The following is a 21,522-nucleotide window of genomic DNA, read 5'->3' as shown; positions in this document are numbered from 1 at the left end:
TTTAGAAAATTGACGCATGCGTATATTAGAACACGTGTTGAAAATGGCACTTTCCACACCAGTATCTTTTTCTTCAAATGGAGAATATTGCATGTATTCAAGTCCTGATGGCGTTCTTAAAGTATATGATACATCGACCTCAAAAATCAGTCAACAGTATACTCCAAGTTCACACCTGACAGCAACGTGTACTTGTTTATCATGGGGTCCTAAGAGACCCAGTGCTGTAAGTCATTAGAGATAAATTCAAAAGCAGCAGTATTTGTTTTTTTAAACCGATATACTTAAGTAAAGAAATGAAACAATTTTCTTGCATAAGAATGATTGACCAAAGGTTATTAATATGTCCACTATTTATGAAGCAAGTGAAAAAATATGTTGATTTTTTTATTGGCAACCTGGGAATATTGAAAATATTTTTGTAGGAAATTATCTCTACATTAAGCCATGACCATATGCACCAATCTATCTGTGCAATGTATCCTAATTCTTGTTATCAGATTAAGACTGATTAAGTGATTCCAAATTATGCTGCCATTTGCTGTCTAGTGCTGCGACATGGTGAAGACGGTCAACATGTGCCACAATCCTTTGCGATCCTTGCCATTGGACATAAAGTTTGCAAACTATTTGTCATCTTGTTCTCTTTGCCAACTTTTTATTTGGCCATTTCTTGGATTTGATCTTGAGGTCTGACGTAAAATTATTTATATGACACCTTTTATTTCAAGGATGAACTTTCCCCAAATATAAATTAATCATGATATTTACTTCAAATTCAACTTTTAAATGTAATAAGCTTTTCAATAAGATTTTATCTTTTTTTATATTTAAGAAAACACCAAAGAAAAAGAAAAAAAGGAAATCATTATCAGAAGATTCAGACGAACAAGAGAAAAATGATATTGTTGCAATAGGAACCAGTTCTGGAAATATTTTATTGTACAGTATAGTAAAAGCAGATATACAGAGTCAGTTGGTAGGTACAGTTCAGTTATCGCGAAAGCCATCCCATACTCCATACACCGAGTTTTTTCCTGGTGTAACACCAGGAAACTCCGACATCACTCCCTAAATTCTCGGAGAAATTTGGGAGTATTCCCTCCGACTTTCGCGTAAATCCGTTACCTTTTGTTTATTGTATTAGCGACATCTCTCCCAGTCTGGAGTGACGCGGTGTCACACCAGGTAATTAATTGCCCTAATCCTTCTGATCTATGCCGACAAGCGACAGTCAAGGTATGCAAGATTTCTTATGTAATTAAACAATTGCATTTCCTGTCTATTGATTATCAGTTTATATCTGATTGCTTGAAACGATTGAAAGATTAAATAAAAATCAAAACGTTGTTGTTAAATCTTTTAATTGCACTGACTCTGTACATTTAAATCAAGTTTTAAAAACAAACTATATTTGATTTTGACTTCCGTGTTTTATCAGTTAATAAATATTTAATTTACTAAAAGAGATATAATTGTGTAATAATAAACAGAGACTAACGCTGAATAAATTAGGGCAGTGTTAAGAAAAATCACAGGTCTCAAAATTTTTTATACAAGTAAAAAAGAAAGTATTATTCACTATCTGTTATGCTAATAAGTCTACGCAATTTCCATTTTACGAGTACAAAATAAAAGTTTTAAAAAGCAAAAGGTTGTTGTTACTGCTTACAATTGCATTAAAGTTTTATAAAAAAAATCTATACTTGATTATGATCTCGATTTATTTTATCGGTAATTTATATAACTTAAGTTACGAAAAGAGACTTGCGTGAAAATAAACGGAAATTAACGCCAAAGGTATGGAATATGAGAAAGAAAGAAAATAACGTTTTAAAACTTGTTTATGAAATATACAAAAAAAAAAGAAAATACTATTCACCATTCCTTATGCTTGATAAGTCTACGGCATTTTCTCTTCACGGTTTGTTAGCATTACTTTAGGATAAATAATACATTTCGGCTACAACAGGATTACTTCTATATAGCTGCATCAACTCGTCGTTGCATAATATTCATTTACGCACAATGAATGTAAACTTTTGTGTTGTATTTAGAAGAGTGATCTTTAAATATTTTTAAAGCAATTAATTGCCGTGGGAAGAAGATACACATCTCAGTGATCAACAGTGCGTAGTTGAACTTGAACTTGACTTGGCTCACAATATTGAATGCTAAAAATAGTGACATCAATTTTGTCCACGAGATTTTTATTTGGCGGGAAATAGTATCATGTAACAGTAAACTCAGGTGACCTTTCTGGATAACCGTGGGAAAGTTCATTCAAGGTTTAAACTTGCTTTGTAAAAAATTGACATAAATGTGTGTGCGTTAAGATTGAGGCTCTAGAAGGTCCTTTCACAATTGATTAACAGGATTCTAAATTATATTCCTTTTCTGAATAAACCAATATCAGTCTTTTATTTTTACGTTTCTCAGTCAACAGAGAAAATAAAACCGGAGATTATTTATACGTCCATAGTCAACACTATATATTAATGGTAGATGAAAACAGGATGCATGTCGTTCAGTTCCTGATGAGCGTTTGTAGAGATCCTCTGTGAATATTTGTCGATATCGTAAAAATCCGATCCAATTTTTTATTTACATATTTCTTTCTTGAAATACGATATAATTTCATTTTAATATTCTATTTTAAATATTGTTGAAATACTTCTTTTTATATTTCGCCGAGGATTTTAACAAGCAGTAAAATACGGACGGATTGCGCCCTAATCCAATTTTATTTTAAATAATTAAAGATCATTAACAGATCATTACGGATAAAAAAAACACCTGATTTTTTTATCCATATAAATAAATCAGGTTGTGATTATTGTGTTGTCAGTATTTATGAATTAGGGGCTGCCACATTGCATACATACAAAATTATTTGTCACTTTACAGTTTCTTTTTTAAATTCAAATATTTCAAGTCGGTAATCTACCGAGGTAGTGAAACATAATATTTTACATTTCAAAATAAATTGAAAGTATTAAGGCCAAATAAAAAAGCATGTGTGTTTCCTGTTTCCCTACCTACCCTATATTTTAAGCTTAGAAATAGCCTACCCTAAAGTTTTTTTGGTCATTTTTCAATAAGCACTGTTAAAGTCAGGATTTCTCTCCCATAGACTCAATGTAAAAAAAAAATGGTAAAATAAAAAAAAATCCCTACCTACCTACCCTATTTTTTTCAAAGAGGAAACAGGAAACACACATATTATTTTTTTGGCCTGAACAGAGTTCACTTGTTGATCTGATAAATTAACTCTTGGGTTTAATTTAGATTGAACATAACCGTAAAAACATCATTCTGTTTTAAGCCAGTTGATATTAATTATATGATATTGAACTATTAATGAACCGAATATTGCTCACTGAGTAGGTCATAAAAGGTTCTGATTGTGGTAAAATCATCTTTGTTGAAAAAACAAAAATTATGACCGGATCGGACTATAATGAAAATACAAAATAAGTGTTTTATTCGTATTTTTATACGTTGTACGTTGCCTGTCATAAGACAATGACATGGGCATATACATACAAAAATAATTATCTTATTTTAAATTAAAATGTCACACTTTTATCTGACAATGAAAGGACATTTAAATACCGTATTTTAAAGAACACAGGTGCAATCAAGATCGATTAAATGTACAAAGGTAATAAATCTGACTAGTCCGATGATGTTGTCACGCGTCATTAATTTTCAGTTCATACGATGGGCAATAAACCAATTAACAGCCACGCGGTGTTGGGAGAGAATCTTTGGAGGAAATTGGGAGTGTAATCCGTGATTCGCGGTGTCAATCCGCTACACACGGAAATCGGTGATTAGAGTTCGCGATTACATACTCTCTGGGCGTACTGTACATGTACTAATGCATAACAAAATTTGTGTATGTCCTTTAAACAATCAATAAAGGTAGCATCTCACTTAATGTTCATGATGTATGACTGAAAGTAAACAGCTTGGGACAACCCATGAAATGAGGAATACTATTCTAGTGTTCTAAAATTTATTTTTAATTCCACATTTTATTCATGAAAAGTCCTACAAATACAAGACTTAAAAGAATTTTCCTAATTTTGATTTTTCAAGGAAAGTAATTTTTGATACTCAAAATTAAAAATGGCTGTTTGAGAGAAAAAAATCTGTTTACTAAGATTGGAACTATTGTGAAATAGTAGTTGATTACTTTAAATTTGAATACTCTAAAGCAACTTAATTTCATGACTGGCAAGGAAAAAAGAAGAATATCTTCCCTTATGTATTAAAATATATTTAGCAATGTTTAGTAATAACATCCTAAAAAGTGATGTCATGTAGAATGTGCACAATATATATTCATACCTATTTGGAAATCTCATTTCAGGATAAAGGTCATAGTGAATCAGTAAATGACCTCTGTTGGGATGAAAATCAAGGTTATTTGTACAGTTGTAGTAATGACCACCATGTCGTACAATGGGATGTTTCTACAGCTAATGTTAGACAGTAGGTATCTCATGGTAGTTGTCCTCTATAGCCTAGACAATTTTAAGAACTTGGATTATTTGAAGTAGAAATTTCCAGCCTTGTTTAAATCTTCTCCCAAAATGAACAACAGATTCTAAAAATAAGATGTGAAATCAAATTAAAAAAGTTTGAAACTGGAAATTAATCTAGATGAGTGTATACATCTACCATTTGCATTCTTTTATGTTTTTATTAATGAAAAACATCCATGAATAGTTCTTATTTGTAATATTTGGATATAATTAGATTTCATTTGTAAACAAATTTGTTATAATTTCAGCAAATGGAAAGCAGATAAAGGAAGTGTGCATTCAATGTGCCTTTGTTCCTCCAATCATTTGTTAACTGCTGGTAGATCAATTAAACTGTGGAATGTAGAAAATAAAGAATTGTTAAAGGTAATATTAATCAGAAAACATTATGAAACGTAATATTTTTATGCACCCGCCCTAGCGGAGGCCCTGGAGCATTTAGTTTTACCCTTGTCCAGTATATGTAGGCACATACATTCATCCATCCATACATCCTGAAATTGATTTCTGTTCTCTAACTTAAGTTTGCCTCAACCAAATGTTATGAAACTTGTACATAAGGCCGTTTTTATTTAATAAGTTGGTTTACGGACATCAGCCCAAAAAACTTAGGGTAGGAGGAGGGAAAAAAAATAAATTTAAACTAGATCTTTCCAGTTTTTTTTTTTTTTATTGGTTTACGGATATCTGTAGGGCTCACACTTCTTCAGAATTATAGGGAGAAGTGACTTCTCTTTTTGAAACTGATGGGGAGAAGTGGTGAGATTTGAAAGAGAAGTGCTCATTCGTGTGGTGCCCTACAATGTTTGGATTTTACTATAGTATAAAGGGTCATATGTAAATAATGTTCTTTTTATATTGTTCAATTCATATCTGATTATACAATTAAAGTAACATTTCAAATTAAAAGTTTACTTAGGTTCTTGTGAGAAACTTCCATCTAGCACTAAATTGTTTTTTTTTTATTTTGAAAAATGTAAAGAAATTATAATATATCAATTACAATTTAATTCAAAACTATCTTAAGTATGAAATTCAGTGTTTCTCATCAAAAAATATATAAGTTATTAACCTGGTCCATAATATATTGATATTAGCTAGTGTGATAGTCTCAGAGTTAAGCAACTTTAATCAAGTTTGAAACAAATTCAATCCATAAAAAAATATAGGGAATTATAGACACCAATCAATTAGATGTAACTAAAAGTCTCTTAATGCATGTGACATACATAATTTTTCCCTTTGTGGTCAATATTCGTCTGTCAGCTGTTTCGTCCGTGCGTCCATAATAATTATTGTAAAAGTACGGATTTCGGTCTTAGCTGGTCCGGTTCAGATCCGTAGTTTAGAAATTGGTAAATGGCGGACGAATGCAAGAAAATTTACAAATATAAACGATGTTTGACAAGTTATTTGGAAAGGAACATGACGTTTTTAATGCAATAAATGTATTAAACATTTACTAGAGGCAACTTTTATCACGTTTAAATGAAGTAACAAACTTATTTTGCCGTCGAAATTTAGGTTGATGTACGTTTTCGAGTGACAAGCACCGGAACTTGCAAAAATGTTCGAGGTGATGAGTTGTATTTTTTATCAAATAAACTGCTACACACTGCAAATACAATGCTTCAGCCTCTTTTCTTAAGATAATGAACCGTTTATGTCTTTATTTCTTAAATTATCAATAAAAAAATGATGTTCATCAACTTGTTAAAAATTGAAAATGTCCGATGACGGATGCGACTGGTATCGTCAAGAACAAGGCGACTTGTTTTCGCTTTTGGGTGTCAGGGAAAGCTAACCAGTCACGTTTCCGGTGCACTGGTTTACGATTTTTTAGTGCAGTAATAGGAAACAGAATACGAAACGTAAACACAAAAATTCCGTTTAAAATTTTCTTAGTAAATCGATAAATATGAGGTCGGCGGAAATAATTTTTTAGGACAAATATGCGTTTATTTTTATTTGAATTAGCGAAAATTCGGGTCGGCGGATCCGTAAACCAACTTATTTAATAAAAACGGCCTAATGCTTATTACTTCAAAACACTGATCAAGTTTGAATTTTAGTTTTGTCACTAACAAATATAGAGTTGTGCCCCTTTACAAATTGAAAATTTTATGAAGTTTTCGTTCTCTAACTTTAATTTGCCTGAACAAAATGTTTTGAAACTTATACATTATGCATATAACCACAACATACAGATAAATTTTGATTTTTGGGGTATGCCACTTTTATGCTGGAGTTTAATTTTTCAATTTTTTTTTCTAACAAGTTTGCCTAAACCAAATTTAATTTAACTTATTTATAATATTTATTACCACAAAACCATACCTGTCAACTCACCCGTTTTTTGCGGGTGACACCCGTTATTTTCACCTCTCACCCGGGAGTTTTTCTTTACCCGGCGGGTCCCAGGAATTTCTAACATTACCCGTTTCACCCGGATTTCTGACCGGAATTGTTTCCGGTATTTAGAAGTAATACGACCTTCGGTTTTATCGGTCTTTTTCAATGTAACCAAAAGTCAAAATGTAGGACTTGTTTACCTGAGCTACGTAACGATATTTTCAACAAGCTTCAAGATGAGTTCAGTTGACTCCATTAGATGAACTTCCACTTGCACTTCCCCTGAAACTGACATTGGTACATTTTGGGGAGAAATGTCCAAGTTGCATGACATTTTTCTTAACAAGCCAAGATTTTTTGTTTTGTCAGAACTTGCTAAAACATTACTGGTTTTGCCAAACAGCAATGCAGACAGTGAGAGGGCATTTTCTTTAGTAAAGAAAATAGCTACAGAGTTTAGGGCTGATCTTAACAAGGATACACTGTGTGCTCTTCTTTCTTGTAAAATGAATACACATTTGCATTGCTATGAACTGAAACCAAGTGCAGTTCTTTTAAAGAATGCCAAGTCTGCTACTATGGAATATAACAATAGTCTGAAATAAACTTGTATACATGTTCTAACTGTTTTATATACATATTGACTATATAAATTATATGTAAACATATTTTTGTTCTTCAATTGAGCCCGCAAAATGTCGTACGCGTTATGACCTGAGATTTTTTTTCTCAATGCAGGTCATGACCTGACTTTTCATTTTCAGAGGTTGACAGGTATGCAAAACTCAGATCAAGTACACATTTTTTTAGAGTTACTTTTACTGTTCCTCAGTTATGTCAATTTATAACTTTATATGACATGCAAGCAAGGGTTTCATCTGTGTCCCACAGACACTTTCCCAATTAATTTAATTTACATCAAATAACACCAAACATTTAAACGAAAAAGGCAGTCAAAGGTGTATTGTTTCCACACATTTTTCAGTAATAAATATGCCAATACATTTGATTCCTATCATTTCCTCAAACCAGAATTTGTTTTTAAACCATTTTGTTTTCTCTTTCAGACATTTACTGGTCATAAAACAGAAATTTTCCGTCTCCTTCCTTTACCACTCTCAGCAGAGGCATCAGACTCACCGGAAAATATGTACTTTTTATCAGCAGCTCAGAATGATAGAATCATTAATGCATGGTGTGTATACAAGTTTTTATTTTTGCATTTTAAAATTGAATTTTATATAGAATAAGAAATGCTAATAAGAAATGGATAGTGATTTAACTTTGATGAACATGAAAAGAAATAATAATGTGTTATAATTCACATCACAAACTCCCTAAACACACATGTTAATATTCAAAACGAAGAATAAGCACTTTTATTGTTCTCCATTTTACTGTTTTTTATGAACATGAAAAAAGAATGGAATAAGATGTAATAATTCAATATCACAAACTCCCTAAACACACCTGTTAATACCCTAAGCAAAGAATCAGCACCTTTATTGTTGTTCTTCATTTTACTGTTTTTTATGAACATGAAAAAAGAATGGAATAAGATGTAATAATTCAATATCACAAACTCCCAAACACACCTGTTAATACCCTAAGCAAAGAATCAGCACCTTTATTGTTTTTCATCTCACTGTGTTCTTTAACATGAAGCAAAAGCTCAAACCTAGCTGCAGGATTAAGATGGCCCGAAACACCAGTTAGTGTTTTGTTTAATTATTGATAATGTATTATATATCAATTTTAATTTTAATAAATCATTTCCTAGACTTTTGCTAAAGCTTACTGGTTAATATTTACATGTTTCTTTCCAGGCAAATAAACACAACATCTTCTGATAAGAACTCTATTACTTCATTTTCACTGCCTGAAGAACCAACATTATTAGATGTTTGTCAACAGTCGACAGAACAGGTACAGTGGATTTCTTCTTTTTCTTCACAAAATAAGAGGACTCTTAATTATACGAGTCCACACACACACATTCACAAACCCCCTCATTTGAAATTCAGTTCTTGATGGATGTTCAAGGAGAATAGACACTTGGGTTTATTACTGTTCAATTATTCATATTTCAAGTTTTATCTTATCTATAAATGGATAAGGTGAATTATTTGAGTATTTGGAAAGAAAAAAGGATGCCCTCAACAAAGATGGTGGACAAAAAATATTTATGATATATTGCTTATAGTACTCTAAGCATACATGTATATCAACTACAGGGGGTCGCTATTAGCGCTAGTCCGGTAGTCCGGGACTAGTAAAATTTGCATCTGACCAGTAAATTTTGTCAGCTGGTGGGTGGACCAGTAGAAATTTGTCGATAAAAATCACTGATTGCATCGCAATCTCTGTTTGTTTACAAAACAATTTACCTGCAAAATCAATTACAAGGTACTGTTGATCCAGTTAATTAATATCTCGAGTGAGAAATAAAGTATACGAAAGTGACAAAAGGAAACGCAAATTCCAAAAATCATGGGAAAGAGATCGTGAATGGTTGCATTGTATAGTAGATCGGAATTAAATGAACTGTACAATATGTGAAAAGTTTGCAGTGACAGACCTAGATAGGAAATGTATTTTCGTAACTGGTTAGTCAAATTTCAGATTGGATTGAAGTGTGGAATATTTCTTGACAGCGCTCCAGACGACCTAGTCAGGCACCCTATGGTCGTCGTGAGGATTGCGATGACGTGGAAGACAATGTTGATATTTTTTCTGTCCTTAATCCTGATTTTGATAAAGAAAATCATTGAGATTACCAAAGGCTTTATCAAAATCAGAATAAAGACTATTCCTTTGTTACTGTCTAACTTATGTAAAGGAAAGCATCAAAATAAAATTAAACATCTGTCATTTATATTAGTGTTTGTCAAATAAATGTCAGTTTTGCAGGACCAGTAGATTTGGAGCCTGACCAGTAGAGTTTTCAGTCCACTGGTCCGGCTGGCCAGTACTCAAAAAAGCTTAAATTCAACCCCTGCAACTACAGCTGGCATTTTAAATGGCTGAGAAAATGACAGCTGAAAAAATTTATTATCACTAATTTTTGTTTTTACATTTGCAGGTTGTAATGTTGTGTGCTGTAACAAGAAGTGGCCAGGTTGTAATATTTGAGCACAAATTAAATGGGTAAGGCTTGGAAATGCTTTAATTTGAATATCTCCAGTCTACTGAACTATTTATGGAAAGCTTTAAAGTTTTAGTTGGTTACACACTTCAGAATTTGAAAATTAGATGATGATGATGATGATGATGACCGTTTTTTATATAAAACATTGATATAAACTATTGATACTATATATAGTTAAAAGTACAAGCAATAATTTCCAATGTTATCATATTATATCATATGAATGAATGGAGGTGTCAGAAATGTATCAATAAGTCACCAACCCAACCACCCAAAAACTTATAGAGGTAACCATAGTGTCCAAAACAAGACTAGTGTTTAGACAATATGCCAAGCTCTATATCATCTTATTAAAATAAATACCAAAGTTGTGAATAAAGCTGAAACTGTGACTAATAAAAGATCTCTAGGCACCATTAGACACGGTTGTCTTTTTGACAATATCCTGTTTTCCGATCTCTATCCTAGTATAAATGATTACAGGCAAAAAACATTACTATTTTAAGCTGATTGACTACCATAACTGAAGTAAAAGCAATACAGTAATAGAGAACACAGTATTTATACATTTTACTGAGAGCAAGCTGAAAACAGAAAAAATAAAAGAATAGAATTATAATTTGTTTTATTGCTCTTCTTTCAGGAGATTAAAAAAGCCATTGAAACCTAAAGTGCTCCTACAAGTATCAACATCAGGTGCCAAAGACATCTTACCGTTACCTATACCTATACTAGCAGCTCAGATTTGTGATCAAGACATTCTTATTGTACATGGAAACTTCCTTAAACCAACATTTGAAAGAGTGGTAAGTAATATCACACTCAAGTTTAAGCTCCAATTTAGTTTAATAATATTTCATGCAAATTTATAGATAATCTTATCCTATTCAACAAGGTTTTGAATGAAAGAAAATTTATAGTCCATACAACAAAACTTAGCTAGACATCTTTAAAAAAGCAAAAACCTTGTGTGCAATCGATCTAAAAAACAACAACACTTAAATCTCAACACCGAGTGATTTTATATGGAACATACCATTATGCTTTGAAGTGCAATCCAGTAAACAGGAAAAGTTTGATACATATGTGCTTAAGACCTGTACATGTATATTTTTTTTTCCAAAGCAGTAAAACTATAACATATCTAATAACTTAAATTCATTATGTTCTTCAGAAATATAATTCTGCTGATCCTGTACAGTGTTTAATCAGAGAAGATCCCAGGAAAGTTTCACTTCAAACAGATAAAAGTTTGTCAAAGGTAAGCTTTAGCTTATGGCTGTTCCAGAAAATACTATGTCCCCCCCAGGGACGGCACTTTTTTTTTTAACCCCCACCACCCACAGAAATAAAATTTAATTAGAACAGCACTCCCTTTGCATTTTGGTATTTCAAATACAACCACCCGCATAATATTTAAAAAAAATTGCCTTCCCTGGGGGGGACATAGTATTTTCCGAAACAGCACTTAGGAAATATCTGTTTCATTGTTCTGCATTTCTTGATTTGATATCTTTAGAACTGCTCAGTCATTATATGGAAAGCCTTAGATGTATGTTACATTGAGTGCTACAAGAGCCTTTAAAGTACAGTCAAACCTATATTAAAGATCATTTATACCTAAGCAAAACTTTTCTTGTCTTGCTATTGTTATTAATTTTTCTTTTTCCATTCAAAGGGCTTAACTCCTTTCAAGTCGGCTTTCTCTTGTCTTAAACCTCAAATGACATGGAAATTTGTAAAGTTTCATTGTTAAAAAGCAAACAATAATTTATTACAACTATAATACTTGATAATATAATGCAATATGATCTGTATACAGTTAGTTAATCATGTTTGTAATGTTTACATTGTACTCAAAATATTTTGATAATAAATGTTACTTATATTAATGATTTCTCTTCCGTAACCAGTTACAAACCCCAGATGTACTATAGTTCTTAGTGATCTATGTTTGTAATGTACTCATTGTACTCTTAATTATAATGTAATTATTGTACATGATTTCTCTTCCTTATCCAGGTACAAACCCCAGATGTTTCCAAAGATTCTACAGTGTTAGTACCTGGTCTTATGGCACCCAGTGGTCCTTCACAGGAACCAGGAAGAAGGTCTAAAAGAAAACCATCAATTACAGATGTAAGTATCATCTATGATCTGGACTGGTCCCTGGTCCTTCCCTAGTCCTTCACAGGAACCAGGAAGAAGGCCCAAAGAAAATCCTCCATTACAAATGTAGTTATCATTTTTCAGGACTGGTCCATCACAGAAATTGGAAAAAAGCTTTCATAAATGAGGAATTTGTTAATTGCATTCTTTTAATTCATTGCCAATTTTGGCTTGTCTTAAACTTTTGTCAAACTTGATAACTCATTGTGTACTTGATCTCAGTTCTAAATTTTCTTATAATCTCTGGTTTAACAGAATTTCATAATGAAAGATATGGTGACCATTTCTTGTTGTCTCAGATGGAATAAAATTTGTTTTGCAGAAATAAAATCTGCCAATAGTACATCTTAGGTCAAAAGAGAAATAAATTCTAGTAACAGTCCCATATGGGAGCTCTGCATTATAAACACAATCAACCCTTTGAGTTTATTCTGAGGGGATGCCAAAAGGAAACTTTTCCCAGATTCTCCCATATTGTCTTATTTCGTGTGATATTTGTATGCAAATGAAAGTTAAAATTCATCATGTCAAGAACACCCCACAAGATGAAATCATGTTTCTTTTTCTTTACAGATGAGTATGGAAGAGAGATTGAATGCTATCAGTGTTGATCATCCTAGTCACCCTACAAGAGAACCACCCCAGGCTGATACATTAGCCAGACTGTTAACACAGGGGCTACAGAGTCAAGATAAAAAAATGATAAACGTATGTATTTTTAAAACTTGAGTCATTAATTAAAGGTCTTTTAAGGCCAGGTATGCAGTCCAGGTGAAAAAGAAATATAGAAATACAAATTACTATAAACAATTATTTTCATGAGCTATTTATTGACATGATAGGATTCAATTGTAAATCCTGCTGAATATGTAAAAATTTGATATTTTTTTAATACGCATACATCAACAATGAAAACGATTGCTGTGAAGCTGGTTAGCTCTTATCTAAAGTACAGCAAAATTAAAACAGTTAATTGTTTTAGTTAACCCTTACTGCAAGATTGACAAGTGGATATAAATATGTTCATCCCTGAAGGTTTAAACCCTTGCTATTAAAATTGAGCATCTTTAAATCTGTAACCTCATCCTGTCAGAATTAGGGAAGTTAATCTAAGGCTTTTTGTAGTGCAAGAAGTCCCTGCGCAACATTTTTTTGGCAGGGTCTGTAGGTTGCATATTGATTGTTAATTTGTCTTGTGAGAAGAACCAATTAAATATTTTCCACTGTACATTAAGCAATTGCTTTCTTGTAATTTTAGAATGTGCTGATGCAAGCTTCAGAAAAAGTTGTACAAAATACTGTGCGGAAGTTACCTATACAGGCTATTATTCCATTGGTTCAGGAATTATCATCGAGAATGCATACACATGCTCAAAGGTAAGTACTTACTTGTTTGTCATCTTAGTTATTATACCTTTGGTTCATGAACTATTATCTATTATAACAATAAATGTCTTGAGACAGCAACCCAAGGAATAACATAACCAAGAGATTCTAGAGTGCAACATCCTGTTTTCAACAATATATTGAGATGTCTAAGAAATAGGTAAAGCTCAAAATCTGTTTCAGTTGTTCAAAATTTATGAATAAAAATAATCAATGAATTTCTGTTAACACTTGAATTTATGTTTATATTTATTGTTTTAGATGTAGAAAGATGTGGTATGAGTGCCAATGAGACAACTCTTTCATCCAAATAACAATTTAAAAAAGTAAACCATCATAGGTCACTGTCTTCAACACGGAGCCTTGGCTTGCACAAAACAGCAAGCTATAAAGGACAGAAAAAAATACTTCTGTGAAACCATTCAAACAGAAAATCAATGGAGTACCCTATATAAAATGTTTTCTCTGTTTAATAGTTTTCAGAATTTTAGATGTTTTCCCGCATTTTTCATATTGTGTATGATTATTTTTCTAATTAGATTTATTTGTGTTTTTCAGTTCATCGAAGATTCTGAGATGGATAAAAACACTGCTGACAATTCATACTTCATATCTTATGACAGTAAGTGAAATACTGACACTTGAGAAAATATCAAGAGGAGTTAGTCAAGAGATTTTGAGGGAGGGAGCTGGAGGGTTTTAAATTGCAGCACTAGAGAAAATGTGTTAAAGCAGAATTTTATGATATAGATTTGTGGGTGGATTTTGAAAGATTAAAGATCCAAGTTTCCATGAGCCTTTTAGTTTTTCTTTCAGAATCATGTATTCGTGTTCTTTCAATTTTTATGTAAGAAATTTAGATCAGCAATATATTAAGCAAGTTAAAAAATGAGCTCTGATTTTACAGGAGTACTACCCTTGGAAATGGAAACTATATCAAAAATAATTGTAGTGTAAGCTATCTTCCATGTTTATTTCTCGAATAATTATATGGCCTTCATAGATATAATTGACACTTATTGTAGTTGCCCCTATGGAGCTGTGCTGTGGCAGAGGACATTGGAATGCTCTTCTTTTCTTATTGTTGATTGTTAAATTTAATGTTCTTGTATATTTAATATTTGTAGTTTCCTGATATGGTTGAAAATTTAAGTACCTTGTACCAGATGATGGATTCTAGAACAATGATGTTTAACAAACTGTCTCGCTTACAGGGGAAATTAGACCTAGTTTTGTCACAGGTAAATAAAGGAAAGATAACACCTATATATATTTACGATTGCATTGAGTGTGCAGGTAATGCATACAAAAGGTAAAATCTTTTGTTTGCTTGTTTGGTAGCTGAACCGTGAGGTCATTAATAGGTAAGGTAAACTACCCTCCTTTAAGAGTAGACTTGTCCGACAAATAATCTATCTATTTCAGAAGGAGGGTAGTTTTCCTTACCTAATAATGACTTCACAGTTCATCTAGCAAGCATATTATTTTTACATATACACTCAATGCAATCAGCTGAAAAAAAAGTTAGGTATTTAAAAATATATTTTAAATTCCAGCCAATTTAATTTGAATAATTAATAGATGTTTAGAAGTCAACAGTTGGGTACAAGTGTCATTTGATTATGGACTTTCCATTTTGAATTTACTCTGAGTTTTGGAATTTTGATATTTTACTTTTTTTCAAGTGTATAATGTAGTATTAGAAAGTTAATCTTTGGGGGGAAGGAAATGTCACTTTTCTGTACAAATTCATCGTTTGATAATTTACAAATAGCAGGGTTTCCAGTGAATGCTTTGAATCTGCAGATATCTAAATAGTTGCAAGGTTCAAAATGTTGATCTTTTTCCTCATAATTCAGGTTACAGCACAAGACCAACCAGAAGTAGAAACTGAGTCATTAGAACAGCCATTATTAATGTATCAAGAAGGTAGGCAATGTTTTGCTTTCTTTATTTAAGTCCCTTTTAGTCAAATAGCTCCTTATTTATTTAAGTAATAAATCATTTATTGCTCTCAAAAACTTAGGTTCAAACAGTACTAATAAAGGTTAATAAAAAATAATCATTTAGGACAATGTAAAAGTAATTGTTATACCTACTATAATGTGTTAAAACATTTCTTTACCTTATTATTGCATTAACATAAGAATTGTCTCCCTTGTATTACAGAATCTTCAGATGAAGACTTTGGATTGGATGATTTTGCTCCAACACAGTCAGATACAGAGGTAAGATAGGTTATATTTTGTGAGGTTGTATACTCTGTCTCATCAGATTAAAATGGGAAAATAAAAGAAACTGTATGACTCATTCTGTTGGCTTTCAGGTCAGATAAGAGGAACTGGTTTTATTTGATGAAATAAACAACAGTAGAGCTTAATCTTAATTTACAGTGTAGATCTTTACATTCTCAATATTTTTCAACTGGTTTTAAGTGGATAGTTGTTTCAGTGGGTAAATCTTATTTCTAAATATTTAAGAAATATCCTGTTTTCAATTGCAATACAATAAAGTTTGATTTTTGTGAAGTGCTAGTTTTACAGAAAAAGGTTACCATGAAGGAACAGTAAATTATACCTTAAAACCATATAATGAAATGAACACTCGCAAATACAAAATTGCAACTAAGAAATTTATGCATGATATATTGAGAGATATTTTTATTTGATACTTTTAGGATAATGTAGATTTATTTGATGACAATGAAGAAGAGATGGATAAGACACCAGACCAACAGAATGGGGATGAGGAAGAGAAAGATTCTGATGACAATGATGACGACGAAATGGAAGATTCTCCCATGGAAAATGGGGATGAAGAAATGGAGTCTGAATAATTAATGAGAAACAATAATGAAACGGTGCAATACAAATGGCTTCCAAAGCTGACAGAACTCTGCTCCAAGGAACTGGAACAGATTGTGGGTTCATGTTAACAGGAAGTGTATTCAAGGGCAGATAACTATTCTAAGTATAGAATGTTTCCGCCAGAACTGTTCTTTGTAAAGTCAGAAGCGTTCATTAAAAAGTGACTGATTATCATACTTAAAGAACATTCTTTTCCTGGAATAAGGATTTTATTATATTTTAAGAATTCAAACTTGATATGTGTGGAATGTGTACGTAAAGTTTTAACCTCAGAATTCATTTTCCAGTGGTTCATAAGTGTTTGTCTAGAGTTGCTTCCCTTTACAAATGAAATTGTCTTTTGTCCATGGATAATGGGAGGATAAGTATGCATATGCTTGTTAATAGGTTTTAAATTGATAAAAAATAAATAAATCATAAAATTGATTTAATATACAATGTAACAGCCTGGTCAAACAGAAACCATACTTCCCAATGCAAAGTTTTTGCCGTATGCAACTAAATGCATTTTCCAGAACTTTGACCTTGAAGTTACTGTGTAAACATTACATAAACATTAAGATTAAATCAAATTATAAAGAATGATTTGTCTGTAGGAAATCCTTCAAACAAATAAAAAGGTCACTTTGCTTGGATCATTTTTATAAATTGTCAAAGTGCTATTATTTTGTGCTTGTGAGCATTAATCATCAATCTAGAATTAAGGGTTTCTTAAAGTATTTCTTATCAGGTTCTTTGAGAAGTATTCTAGTAAATTGTATATATTTTTCTATTAAAGAAATGTAATTATGAAATCACTTCTAGCTGTTCTATTAGTATCAGGAGCGGATCCAGCCAATTTAAAAAGGGGGGTTCTAATTACATGTCCTCATTCAAATGCATTGATCGTCCAAAAAAAGGGGGTTCCAACCCCGGCCCCCACCCCCCTGGATCTGCGCCTGAGTATTATTGAAGAAAATACTTGTCATTGAAAATTATCTTTATTTGCATTTAAAAAAATATTAGACATTACGTAGCTGATTCAGTTTTTCAAGGAGTGTTTATCTTACAAACTATGATAATAAAGAACACCCTTACCATGCTTACTGAATGTTGTTACTAGGTCAAAGGTCAAGGTCAAGGCAACAGTTAAAGGTCAACAATTTGCTTAAAACACAAAATTCTGGTTTCCATAAAAACAAATATACAGATAGTTTTCAGAATGAAGGAGAAAGAATACAATACAGTTTGATGAGTTTATTGCCTCATTACAGGTGTTTAAATACAAAATTATACTTATATTTATTTATAATTGGTGAAACTGAGAGTGGTTTCATATGCATTTGATTTCCCTTATGGTTATCAGTTAGAAACTGGCATTAGATAGTGGAAAAGATGTTTTATTAGTTTATCAATTTATTTCATGATGATTAGGAATGGGATATTTGTTTTCTGTAAGCTTTGTAAATTGGCACTTGTTAATTTTCTATATTGTTCTCAAGGTGCTAGATGATTGAAATAATTCTTATGTTATTGGTGCATAATATATACCTGAATTATATATATGACTACAAATACATGTGGTCACAAATATACAGGTCTATAAAAAGAACTTTATGGGTGTCTTGTCTGTCAAATACAAGTACTTGGTATTCAGGCAGGTATAGTACTAATTATGTCTCCCACCAGTTTATACTGGACTACAAAATATTTATGTTAGATCAGTTAATTGTAGAATTATTTGTGAAAGAATTCAAATATGGAAAAATTCCAAGAATTTATTTGCATTGTGAGAATTTTAGTGTTGTTCAGTCAGGAATTTGAACTAGTTCATCTTGTTACATTGACATTGTCCTTAAAAGTCTTTTTCTATGTATTCTCAGTTAGGTTTGATAACATTAACCATGTCCTGATGTCGCCAATGAATGAATGACGTCAGGGGAGTGAAGTTATCAGTTTATTTATTTTCTTTAACAACATGATTCCACCTAGATGTGGGCCATCTTGTGTTCATTTAAACCTACATATGCATTTGTTACATGTATTTCTTGACTGGAGAATAAATAAAAATGGGGCATTAATACCCTTACAAGAGGAGGGAACTTTTACAGGTTGTTTTGAGTTTGTTTTACTTCTGAACAAGAGAATCCTGTATATGTTAACTTTTTGTATATATAAGTAATTGATAGTCTGCATGCCGCTATGTTAAAAAAAAATTACAGCCAAAATAATATAAGCATTCACCACTTTTGTTTCTAAGAGGTAAATTCTATTTTTATTTTGTTATGACTTTTTATATTTAAAGTATCCAAACCATAATTACTGAGGCAGAAACTGGTAAATTAATGGTTCAAATTCCCACAGCATTATCAGTTGCAATATGCAAATAATAATGAAATATTTATGATAAAAATTGTAATTGAACTGACCAGAAAAAAATATCATACAGTGTGTGCAAGTATGAGTGTATAGATTAAAGATATGGACTGCAAATAAAAGTCAATCATGGCCACTGGTCATATAAATGCCATACTTGGATGAAATAAACATTGTCATGTCCTTGATCATGTTATAAATAGTCAAACATTTTTTTATGAATGAATTAGTATGTAATAAAAGTTTTATTGTTAATTGTTGATGTGTACATTTTGTTAATGATGATGTAAAATACATATATAAATCATGCTAAAATATTGAGTTAAAAAGTCAATAAAAATATTCAGATAAATATTTGTTATTATATAAAAGGAAGCCAAACAAAAGAAGTTTTCAGGAAAAGGATAGATTTTGAGGCATTAAAGAGCCACAAATAGAAGAATAGATAACATTAATTTAATGACAGAAACAAACAAAATTAGAATAGATGGAAAGACAAATAATAGTTTACAACACAGTATAAAGGTAACCGTACAGCCTTCAATAATGAGCAAGTGCCTGGAATTAAAGATTTGAAACTCGTACTAAAGCAAGATGCAGCCATTGCATTATTCCTGACCTGCATATGTATTTTGTTAGTATGTAAATGGGGTATGGGATAACTTTATCCAAATAGAAATTGCCCACATTGTATCTGCAAACTAATAAACAAACAAGTAAACAGACTGCTTTAATTTGGTGGAGAAATTATTATTTGTTGTTTCCTTCTCATGTTTAAGACTTTGCTTTCACTCAACTTGTCACATTTGTCTACAATATAAAAAAGATGTGGTATGATTGCCAATGAGACAACTATCCACAAAAGACCAAAATGACAGATATTAACAACTATAGGGCACCATACAGCCTTCAACAATGATCACAGCCCATACCGCATAGTCAGCTATAAAAGGCCCTGAGAAGACAATGTAAAACAATTCAAACAAGAAAACTAATGGCCTTATTTATATAAAACAATGAACGAAAAACAAATATGCAACACATAAACAAACGACAACTACTGAATTACAGGCACTTACTTATATAATGTGGCTGGGTTAAACATGTTAGCGGGATCCCAACCGTCTCTAACCTGGGGCTATTCCAATAAAAAAGAAAGTTTTTGTTTTGAATATTCGGGTATTAAAAAATTTGTATAAATTAATTAGAATTATCAATATAGAAGTATTGGTCATCCAGGTTGATCATCAATCTCTCATTCTTGTTGTTCGTTTTGTACAAACTTGTCATGTTCAAAATATGTATATTAAAAATTAAAATATCTTTCGTTGTACCTTGAACTTGGTTTTATAAGAAAGAAAAAAATCTGGAATTTTACCCTGAAAATCAGTTGATTTTAAGGCACTGTGAAAAGCAAAAAATATCAGCAATAGTTCATACTAAAAATGGTACATGATTGAAACCCATCAGACAACTCAATAAGAGTTATATTTATGAGTTTTGAACAGCGGTATACTACTGTTGCCTTTATTGGCCTTCTTGTTATTGTCTATTATCTTGAAAATTAAAAATTGATAGGCATATACTGTAAACAACAACAAAAATTATCAGCAAGTATGCTGATTTATAACTGAAACCTTCGGCCAAAATCTAAAGAAGTTATTACCCTCAAGTAATTTTATTATGCCCCACCTACGATAGTAGAGGGGCATTATGTTTTCTGGTCTGCGTGGGTCCGTCCCGCTTCAGGTTAAAGTTTTTGGTCAAGGTAGTTTTTGATGAAGTTGAAGTCCAATCTTAGTACACATGTTTCCTATGATATGATCTTTCTAATTTTAATGCCAAATTAGAGTTTTTACCCCAATATCACAGTCCACAGAACAGGAAAAATGATTGTGCGAGTGGGGCATTCGTGTACTGAGGACACATTCTTGTTTCACTTCTTTTTACATTGTTGCGTATTGTCTTGTATGATAGATAGATTCAGAAATTATAAACATCAAAAGTGATTGTCAATCAACTCCATAAGAAGTTTGTCTCCCAATGAGGATTAAGATTTTTGTTTACATTTATATATTGAAAACTTAATTCATAAACAAGCAAGTTTAGATCTATGAATCCTCATTTATATGCCTCTGCTGGTGGACTATTAGTCCCCGAGGGTATCACCAGCCCAGTAGCCAGTACCGAAAGTAGCCAGTACTTCGGTACTGGCATGAAAATACGGATTGTTTGTTTTATTAAATTTGCTGTTACAAAATATAAGAAATTATTATAAATTAAGGAATGTATCTCCCTCATGCAAAGCTCTGATTCCTTTCACGGATTTGGCTATACTTTTTGGACCTTTTGGATTATAGCTCAGCCTCTTCATCTTTTATATAAGGTTTGGATTTTAAATGTTTTGGCCACGAGCACCACTGAAGAGACATGTATTGTCGAAATGTGCATCTGGTGCGAGAAAACTGGTACCGTTAATTTTATTACTACCACTGGGTCGATGCCTCTGCTGGTGGACTATTAGTCCCCGAGGGTATCACCAGCCCAGTAGCCAGTATATCGGTACTGGCATTAAAGTACGGATTGTTTGTGTTATTAAATTTGCTCTAATAAAATATAAGAAATTATTATAAATTAAGGAATGTATCTCCCTCATGCAAAGCTCTGATTCCTTTCACGGATTTGGCTATAC

The 21,522-nt window shown here is 31.9% G+C and overlaps 1 protein-coding gene across 1 annotated transcript; it reads left to right on the top strand.

Moving 5' to 3' along the window:
* Positions 1–5: 5 nt before the first annotated feature.
* Positions 6–16,671, top strand: LOC134710027 (WD repeat-containing protein 43-like). The gene is made up of 17 exons (XM_063570176.1): positions 6–226; positions 836–979; positions 4,379–4,500; positions 4,802–4,919; positions 7,973–8,100; positions 8,732–8,831; positions 9,988–10,052; positions 10,697–10,859; positions 11,228–11,314; positions 12,076–12,192; positions 12,796–12,930; positions 13,481–13,599; positions 14,167–14,230; positions 14,736–14,849; positions 15,468–15,537; positions 15,778–15,836; positions 16,286–16,671. Exons 1-17 carry the CDS (start codon positions 17–19, stop codon positions 16,442–16,444), a joined length of 1,974 nt encoding a protein of 657 aa, XP_063426246.1. The 5' UTR covers positions 6–16; the 3' UTR covers positions 16,445–16,671.
* Positions 16,672–21,522: the final 4,851 nt, after the last annotated feature.

Source organism: Mytilus trossulus, chromosome 3 (assembly GCF_036588685.1).
Source record: "Mytilus trossulus isolate FHL-02 chromosome 3, PNRI_Mtr1.1.1.hap1, whole genome shotgun sequence".
Classification (NCBI taxonomy): domain Eukaryota; kingdom Metazoa; phylum Mollusca; class Bivalvia; order Mytilida; family Mytilidae; genus Mytilus; species Mytilus trossulus.
Note: the sequence above shows the minus strand (reverse complement) of the source record. Positions and strands in the feature narration are given on the sequence as shown.